The sequence below is a fragment of the Etheostoma cragini genome, chromosome 5, assembly GCF_013103735.1.
Source record: "Etheostoma cragini isolate CJK2018 chromosome 5, CSU_Ecrag_1.0, whole genome shotgun sequence".
In the NCBI taxonomy this organism is placed as follows: Eukaryota; Metazoa; Chordata; class Actinopteri; order Perciformes; family Percidae; genus Etheostoma; species Etheostoma cragini.
Window position 1 is genome coordinate 19680780 of NC_048411.1, and position 10278 is coordinate 19691057.

General features: G+C 40.8%; 1 protein-coding gene across 1 annotated transcript in view; it reads left to right on the forward strand.

Annotated features, from left to right (window-relative positions):
• The window catches only part of sema6a (sema domain, transmembrane domain (TM), and cytoplasmic domain, (semaphorin) 6A), a 104089-nt gene extending 94233 nt beyond the window's left edge, over positions 1 to 9856 (forward strand). The window contains exon 19 of the mRNA XM_034872269.1: positions 5453 to 9856. Coding sequence (XP_034728160.1) covers positions 5453 to 6615 — 1163 coding nt within the window. The 3' untranslated portion in view covers positions 6616 to 9856. The remainder of the gene's footprint in view (positions 1 to 5452) is intronic.
• The last annotated feature ends 422 nt before the right edge of the window (positions 9857 to 10278 follow it).

Below are 10278 nucleotides of genomic sequence, written 5' to 3' on the forward strand. Positions count from 1 at the left end.
ATCTCATATCACAGCAGCTCATCCTTTTGTGCTCTTGAAGCTTGTCTAACTTGCATTCAGCTGTCATTATTCTGCTTTGAACTGAATTTAAATGGTCACGTTCACAATGTCCACAAGTGAGCCACTCATCAAGTAGATACAAGCTAAGTCTTTGTTCTCTGGAAGGATTACGTAGGGCTCGTTTTATACTTAAAACATTTATGAATGATTATGTATGCTGGCATTTATAACTGAATGAATTACAAAATGCATCCCTTTAGTCATACATAGAAGTCAGTAGCTTGACACACATTTTCAACAGTTATAGCATGATAAAATATTCTTAGTGGGTCAACATCTGTATAACAGTGACTTTGCATGTGCTCTGGGTACAGTGCAAATCCACAGCGGCCTGCGCCCAAAGTTCAGCAAGGTTAAGCTCTGTGCACAGTGGTGTGCTGCTGCTGCACCCGCCCTTTCCTCGACGCAGCAAAAAGCCGTCGTGCCTCGGAAACAATGGGTTTCAGAGGTCAGCGGTGGCGTTGCCGCCTTTGGTCTGAAAGGCCCTTAATTAATAGGAGTAGACTAAAGAAAAAGCTCACAGGAGCTTGAACTACAGTTTTTCCCCATAGGAAAATCCACAATGTTTTATAAAGTCTGATTTATGATTTCAACACTGCTCTGTCAATATGTCAACGTGTGATAGCAGGGAAATTCAGTAAAAAATGTTAAAGCTGTGCTGGGCAGCACCTTTTACCAAGTCACCCATTCATACAAAAAATGCTGGTGTCAATTTAGGTATCAAACAGATGATGATACATTTTCCCGAGGATGTGTTATTCAGGTTGATTTCCTTTGAGTATTAAATACTTCAGTTTGAATGCACGGAGGTGGATAGGTTAGTACATTGGTGTTAATACCTGAGGTGCAGAATGATATAATTGGGGCTTTAATTATATCTTAACTTGCTCATCAGTATGCTGTGCACTGACTCTCGATTGTCTGATGAATGCTCTAATATTGAATAACAGCATTAATGCGAGTGTGTCTTTAACTTAAACATATACAAGACTTAATTGTGGGATAATTAGGATAATATCCTAACTGGGGTTTAAAAGAACATAACGAATTGCTTGTTTGCGTCAAAAAAACAATGTCTTTTTTAAAAGATGACAACAAGCAAGTGCCTGAAAGCAAAGAAGAAGTTTCAGTTGAAGCAGAGTAAATATAAGGCAACATTTTCTGCTTCTCTCCTTTATCTTTTATTCTCCTTCATTAGCTGTCAAGGTCTACTGTTCTGCCTTTCAACAAGTGACACATCAATGAGTGCAGTTAAGTCTGATTAAGATTTTTATCATTCTGCAGACAGGGTCTTTGTTTAAGGGCCTGTAGTGAAAGGTTATGGCCCTCTTTGTAACCTCTCTGTGATGTTTAACTACCTTTGAAGTTTCCCCAACACCAACACAAAGACAATCTCTGTGGGCTCAGTTGGTGCTTGTGAAGAGATTAAACGAGTGTAAGGGTGTGTGTCAGACAGACTGAAAGAGAGCATTCACGAGTTCCAGTCACAGCAGATTACAATGTTTCTGATTTACAAGTAAGTGTTGCGGACTCAGGCTGTTTTGACAGCGAGAAATATCTCAGTATCTGAGATATGTGTTTAATATCTGAATGTTGAGGCCCGAGGTGGTGTGAAATTCAAATCAATTCAACCGCTGAGAGAAGTGTCGAACTGCAGGAAGCCTCGCAATGCATTCTGGGGGCGAGACTAGAGTTGAAACCAGACAATTATAAGTCACTGTACAGTCAAAACCTCAACAACATGTGAATGAAGCAGAAAATCTGTGGATTTCAGCAACACTTTGATAGTTTTCAAGGTCGTGTTGTGAAAGTTTTGACAAGTTTTGCCAAGATCACAAACAGGCCTCAACAAAACAGCGACGTAGCCACCTTGATTCAAATACCTGAAGTCCTGTAATACAACAGAGACAGCTCCCATGTCCTCTGTGGCTAAATAAATTCTCTTTGATGTTAAGATGAGAAACAATTCCTAACATGAAAGATGGAAGTCTTCAAAGTTTCCTCTTTTTTATTTTCTTGTGTTTTACCCAAGGTATTGGACTAAGGACTCTCTGGAAGTGTGTGTAAGTGCGACAGACATGAGTGATTGATGGAAGGGGAGAAAAAAGTGAGAAAAAGAATGAAAGGATTTAAAAAAAAAAGCTGCAGACAGGAAGAACCTTGCAGCGCCGGTTAAATAGTGCTTTAACCTCGGCTGCAACACCCAGAATAGAATACTAAGATATAGCTCCACAATTCGCCTCCTTCACCAGAATGGACACCCGTTTTGCTCTGCTACCCTCTGTCTTTGTTATTCAATGTGAAATCTAAGTCCCAGGTCGAAGAAGGTTAACCTTTAGCAGAAATAAATTCACTGTCAGGAAAATTCAAAACAGTTTTGACTGGCTCTTCCAACATGTAAGCATCGTAGACAGAGATGGATGAATGTTTTTACATTTAACAAGAATTATGGAAGAAAAAGAGATTTGCCAAAGTATTTGTTTATGCCTGCACTTTAATTTTCCTATGTAAATGGTTTTCTTCTGAGATTTTTGGGTCTCCTCACTGATAGCAAAGCTATATTCCTCTTCCTTTGCTTCTTTATTCACAGAAGCGCTTAACCCAGCAGCTCTCAAACACCACATGTCACCATTGTGGTTTCTGCCAAAGGATGATAATTCACAAAGACCACAAGGTTATAATTACAGTTCCCCCAGTTTCCACTGAATAGAACACTTACCATATGGAAGCTGAACAGTGTGAAAGAAACAAGAAGGAAGTCAGAAAAGTGAATCACTATTTCTGAAAAGGAAAGAAATAGCAGAAAATGTGGGGGAAAGAAATCTTGGGAGGACTGAAAAAAAAGAAAAATAGCAGCGAGGAAAAGTATCTCTCTCGTTCTCAGAAGTTACTGTATGAGATGGGAAGCAGATGTTTTGTCAGACAGGCCATTTGGTCACATGAGGCCACAGAATAACACATGTCCTCCCTTAATTCTTCACTGCAGATAGCACTCATCACTTCTCACATTATCTACAAAACAGGGCACATCCTTGATAAGAAACGATTTTGGCCAGCAAAGAAATATTTCATCCCTTTGTTTAACACAAAATGAGTTACGGCCGAGCTGTGTGTTGTCAGCACTCTATTAGAGAGAAAAGTGAAGTTTTGTTTTTACAATAAATGAGGAACTGGTTTAAGTCGTGTTTGTGGACTAATGATGTATGACTGCAGCGAGTAAGGATTATGGATGTTAATTTAAGAGAGTCTGGATTTCGGTTCCATGAGAACAGATTAACCATGTTGTCTCTGTGTCTGTGTTATGTCTTGCTAAGGAGACACAGAAAGAAGATATTCTCAGAGTGTGTCCTCGGTGACACAGATGAGCTGAAAAGCCTAAACACGATTACCCAGCCCCTTCAGGATTTTACAGAATTATTGCAACTAACATTTTATTTTTTCTCATCTTCTTTAGGAAAATTATAGAGCAAAGTGAAACACTTTTATCATTATCTGCAAGGAAAGTGAAGGGATTTGTGCACACAGCAACATGTAAATGGACAATATTGCAAGTGTTCTGCTTGTTGGCAATTGTTTTAATTTCTATGTTGTTGTCAACTGAACTGTTTGCAGCTCATACTGTACAAAGGTATTTTTTGTATTTCTTTTGCCGATTTCCTGCAGGCAAATAAAACAAACACATCATGTTTCTATGTTCATGTGGCTGATTCTATTTGTATATATAGATATATTGTATTTACATATACATATTGTGTAATATATATTCTTTCTATAAAGTAGAGTAGGTCACTTTTCAAAATATATTTTTGACTTTGTTGTTATGACAATCAGACATAAACAAGGCAGTTATAAGAAACACAAGATTTTATTAAACAAGTCAATAAAATCAATCATTAGGAAATGAAACAGTCATAGTTGTTATACAAATCATTTCACCCACATAGTGCTTATTTTAGAACACAGTTTCACTGTAAACACCTTCTCTGTAGAGGAGACGTACACACACACGTATCATGATGGATTTTGTGAAGTTGAATTCTATTCATACATATGAATATAAGGGTATTGTCCTTAGTTATATCATCCATTGGGACTGAAAGCTTCTATCCTTTTTTGAATTTTACAGCTTTACTTTTTTTTATGACCTCCAAACACAAACAGCATGTACAGAATTTCAAAGTCTTCCACATGTCTGTACTATACGGTAAATAAGGTATACCATGGTTGGAGTACACACGTGTAGCTGAGTCACCTTATCAATACCAGTGTTGCACTGTGGGAGCTTTTTATGTGATAGAGCCCACCTGCCTAATCCGCTGTCTGTGTTAACTGATCTGTTTTGGCTGTAGGTCATGTGTGTACGCATTATAAATCTCTTGGCTGTGTTTAACCCAAGGAACAGAGTGCTGCATTAGATGTCTACATTTATCAACTGGCTCGACATTATCATCTGGGTGTGTGTGTGTGTGTGTGTGTGTGTGTGTGTGTGTGTGTGTGTGTGTGTGTGTGTGTGTGTGTGTGTGTGTGTGTGTGTGTGTGTGTGTGTGTGTGTGTGCGTGTGTGTGTGTGCGTGTGTGTTTGTGTGTGTGTGTGTGCGTGTCCGTGTGCGTGTGTGTGCGTGTGTGTGTGTGTGTTTGAGGTGCATGTGTGCACGTGTGGGCAGATTGTCGTTGACCCCATTTTATTACACGCAACCTGCTGCTCCCACTCTCCCATCAATAGAATACTTCATACCAGCTTTTATTGAATTATCTTTTATTTGGCCATATCGCAGCACGTCTTTGAAAGTGGCGCTTTCATAAGACGCTGATGACACAGCTCATTGGATTTAGCGCCTAATCAGAGGCTTTTTAATGTATTCTCTGTGATTCATGAGATTGGATCCAGGATTTATGAAAAGTCTCCTATTTGCATCTATGAGAAGAAAGGGTTCGGGTATTTCGGGCTCCTTTATCTACACTCATATCTTTTCTCATTTCAGCAGAGGGTTTTATCTAGGATTTAAAATGTGAATCATAATCGCCCCTCCAAACACATTTTCAATCTGAGATTGGATTTTCGGGAAATATTGAAAGAAGCTACTTCACGCTACTATTTGTGCCCGTTTTGAAAAGGTGTTCCTTATGATGGGATAAACCCAGCTTCATTTGCATGTCTTTTCATGAAATGATTTAAACCTCTAATCTTTTTATCCAGAAAATATGTTTTAATTATTGTAATTCAATATCATTTTCTATTTTTTGGTTAGTCTAATAATGAGCATCTTTTTCCAACAGGCTCTATTTTTCTTAGAAACAACTGCCCACAACACACAGCAGAGCCAGTGGCAGAATAATCTCTATCTATATCTATTGTCTGCCAGTCTGAATGTCATCTCCACATCTCTCTGCAGGTGTGATCCGTGAGAGTTACCAGAAGGGTCGTGACCAACTAGTTCCTGTGACCTTGTTGGCCATCGCTGTCATCCTAGCCTTTGCCATGGGCGCCATCTTCTCTGGCATCATTGTCTACTGTGTCTGTGATCACCGGCGGCGAGACATAGACCTGACAGGCAGCAAGGAAAAGGACAGCCACCACCTCCACTCCCGCCGAGGTTCCATGAACAGCGTGACCAAGCTGACGGGCTTGTTTGAGACACAGGCCAAAGACGGTAGACCCGAGGCAATCCTCACCCCTTTGATGCACAATGGGAGACTGACACCAAATGGGAAGATGCTGATAAAAGCAGACCAGCACCACCTGGACCTCACTGCTCTGCCAACGCCTGAATCCACCCCCATGCAGCCGCGTCGTAAGCCGAGCCGGGGAAGCCGGGAGTGGGAGAGGAACCAGAACCTAATCAACGCTTGCACCAAGGACATGCCACCAATGGGCTCCCCTGTTATCTCTACAGACCTGCCCCTGAGGGCCTCTCCGGGGCACATCCCCAGCGTGGTAGTCCTGCCTTTGCCCCAGCATCAGCACCAGCTCCAGCCTCACCTGCAGCAGCACCAGCAGTCCTACCAGCATGAGTATGTGGAGCAGTCCCACCATAGTGACATCAGCATGGGCCACAGTGTTATGGACGACCAGGGAGCCACCCTGGAGTACAAGACAGTCAAGAGCCCCTGTCACAACCTCAACATGGTAGATCCAGATGGGGTGCTGCCACCACGTGTGCCCCAACGAGAGGCTTCTCTCACCGTCCCTCCGGCTGTCCCACAGATGGGCAAACGCTTGGAGGTCCACTCTTCAGTTTACGGACTACGTAAAGGATCTGCATCCGGAGCTTCCGGATCGTCCGTTCTCAAGAGGCACAACACCAACTCATCTAACTCCTCCCATTTGGCGAGACATCACAGCTTTAACCGCATGGAGACACCACCCCCTGCACCTCAGAGGGTGGACTCCATACAAATGACAGCACAGGGCATATCTCTGTCACGGCAGCCTGGAATGAGCTCCTACGGTTCACTGCCTCGAACGGGCTTCAAATATCTCAAGCCTGATGTCCCCCCAAAACCCTCCGTAGTCTCACTCTCAACAAAAGTCAAGTCCAGTGACTCCTGCACATAGTCCGCTAGTTATCCAGTCAGTCCACTGTGAACGGACAGTAGTAAAAGTTTTTTTCTGAAAGAGAGAAAAAACAGGGAATACTGTACAACTTGCATCTCTTTTTAGTGTTTTTGTTTATTTGTTTTTGGTGTACAGTAGAGTGAAAAATGAAACAGTTTTGTAAGAAAACACTTTCTTTTTATATAAATATGTAAATATTATACAAATGGTTGTTGTCATTTGTTGCCGTCATTGAGCTCATGCTCTGGCTGGCTCCCAGTTCCTCTGTAAACACACATGGGAACATGTGCTACTGAAACAGAAGAAGATAATGCTTGTCCTGAATATTTCATCCAACTGCACCCTGTAGCATCCAAGACGATGGCTCTCTTGTTTGTGGTGTCTTTGGCCACCCGGACTTGACTTGATACTTTATCACGCTGGTGAAAAGCACACAAGAAGACAGCACAGGGGGTTTGGAGAATAATCGTTGTACAGTATCTTGAGGACTGGCCAATCTGCACTCAGAGAGACTGAACTTGGACTGAAAGGACAGATGACTGTTCTGAGTTCTGTCAGAAACTGTGAAAAAGCCTCTCAGTGTTACAGCAATCAAGTCCTGCCTGGGTTTGACTGAAAGCCTGGGCCAGAAGAATCTTCTACTGTACTGGTTACTGAATAACACATGACTGTTAATACTAATAGTTTGTTGTATTTATTTTTATTAAGTGCTTTTGAAAAAATACTGACTTTCTAGGCTTGGCTTGGAGAGAGAGAGAGAGAGAGAGAGAGAGAGAGAAAGAGGCAGGACAGAGAAGATATCTTTTAATATTAATTAAACAAGTGTGAGAAAAAAACATATTTAAAGTCATTAAACTGGAGCCTGTAGAACTTTCTTGATGACTGAAGGTCCCCTATGTCTTTCTGTGTGCTCAGTGGGACCTGCAGCTTGAGATATATGTGACCTCTGTGAAGAGGAGGATATATTTATTTAAACTGTGCCAGATAGGGACTTTTACCTTCATGGACCAGAATTTCCATTGTTTTTGAGCAATCATAAAAAATACTTTTTGAATCTCACCCTTTCACTCCTCCAATGAACATCCCCCAACCTACCCCACGGCCCCAATCAGCACTGTGGTTTTGTGGGAGTCAGTTACATTTGTCCTGATTGGTTGCTGGCTTACCGGTGCCATCAAAGCTCAGTGTTGCATGTTGCAAATATAAGAAAAGCCGCTGCAGCAACAGAACGGGAATCTGCATTACACACACAGAAAGAAGCTGCAAGTGAAGCTGCAAGCAAACAGAGCGATGCCTCCATCTAGAACGCATCGTCTTTTAATAGCAGCGTCACGCAAATTAGCAGGTGAAAAAGGAAACTACAAAAACATCTGTATCGCCTGCTTCTTTTTCCACATGTAAATTTGTGCCTTACACCCTAAAGTAGTGACAATGTTTTTAATAGCTGTTAACTTTGTCTCCTTGTAGTATTTTTTTTATTTTTCTTACGTCATCATATTTCCCTGGTTTGATAAAAATGCAATTAAAGAATGTAGGTGTTATTGTTGTAATTCTGGTCCCTAGACATAACACACTTATAATCCAGAGGAAAGAGAAAAGGAGGATTTCCTTTTCTTTTTTCACTCTTTCTCTCTCACACACGCCCACATACACATGCACACACACACACACACACACACACACACATACACAAACATCTTTGTGGTTCATTTCTGATTGTGCCATGAGCTTAAAGCAACCCTTTATGTTGTGCTGGCAGTGTCGATGTAGACATTGTGAGTGTTTTTGATTTTATATTTTATACAATTTTAAAGTCCTGGTATTTGTTTTTACTTGTTTGCTGTCTGTTGGTTTGGAGTGATGGTTGGTTGACTGATTAACTGAACAATTAACATTTGTTACTTGAGAAGGCCAGTGTATGGGTGTCTTGCACTGCAACACTAGCAAACACAGTGTGAGGTACACATAAGCACCCGGTGTACTAACACAGTTCTAGGCTTCTTGTGTGCATCCTAACACTCAGCTGTTAGGCAGTTGCATAAACAGGCTGGTTCCTGTGAAGAACTTTGACATTTTAAAACAACAATATTAAAAAAGTACCTTATTTAACCCCCTTTTTGTAAGAGAAAACACAGTTTGAGGAAGTGTAGTTTTTATTTTGCTTCAATAACTCTCATTATCAAAGCCTTATGAATGGCTGAGAGTTTGACTAATCTCACCTTTTTCTGTTTTCACTTCCTTTTTACTTGAGGATTTCTATTGATCACCTCTGACCCCAACACTTAAATCAAAGGAGCACTCTCTTAGTGTTGTATGTGTAGATAGGTAAAGGTTTTCTTGATATCAAGCAATCTTCTGTTTCTCAATGGAGGAAAGCCAACTATGTCTCAATCCCCAGCTAACGTGAGAAGGAACGTTTAGGATCTGTGACCTGACTAACACATGTACATATACTCTTGCAGGGTTTGGATGCAAATGACAGGGTCATGGGCAACAGATTGGGTAAAAGCTAGAACCGGGAGGAGGGTATCCCTATGGAAACATATTCTGGGGGTCAGTTGAGACAGTTATCCCAGGGATTACTTACAGCTATGATCTTCAAAGTGCAAATGACCCATGATTAGTAGGAAGGGGTGTGTTTACTCCAGAATACCACTGCATTGTAGACTGGTTACTGGGCACTAAAAGGCCCTATTTACACCTTCCAGTGTATTGAGGTGTGCATGACCAAGCAACTTTCCCAGGCCTGAAATAATGCTATATATTTCTTGCCTAGAAATTTTCAGTTGTGGTGGCTGTCACCTCGGAGAACTGCTGTGTCCGCACAGAATGTGAACAAGAAAATCTAGGTTCAAAAGGTTAAATCCCACATCCTGTGTAGCCACATAAATGTAGCTGTGGGTCCATTAAAGATTCTGTAAAATCAACCGTTTGATGTCAGTGGGGTTTGAATATTTTCAAGACTGGACTGGGATTGACTGTGAAGGCTGCTGTGAACAGTGAGGTTCTTTGGTGTGTGCCTTTTTTGTCTTTCACCCTTGTTATAATACACTGCTGTTAGATGCAAATCAACTCTCTTCTCAACTTCACAACCTTTTGAACTTTGTAAGCTTGTAAGATATTGTGACGTCACAGTTTTTTGCCCTACTCTCTCCACTTCCTTAACATCTGATTCACAGCTTAATGTATGTTGTAAAGAAAAAACTCTTTAATTTAATGCAAAATGTAATAAAAAAAATAAAAATAAAATTCTTGTCATGAAGATGGTGAAATGTCCTTGACTTTTTCCACTTGTGTCTCTGCCTGAGGTGGTTATCTTTATACTTTAAACATCTTTAATTGTTGAAATATTTGCAACACTGTTTTGGGAAAACCAAGCCAAAGTTCTTACAATTAGGAAAAAATAGTGTAGTTTTGTGAAGTACACTATATTTCTTTGCTTGTAAAACCTCCGCTAAACCCTCGAGATCTGAGAAACTTTTTTACTTCTGATACAAAGCACGTCTAAGTGGATGAAAGTACTTTAAACAGAAGTGAAATAGTTTCTTTAACTTCAAATCTAATAAGTAAAAATAAAACTAGGTTATGAGCAGAGGGACGAGGTATGGTACTATTGATCCTGTCGGTTGAATGAAACAATTTGATGGAGATTGGGGGCAGCTT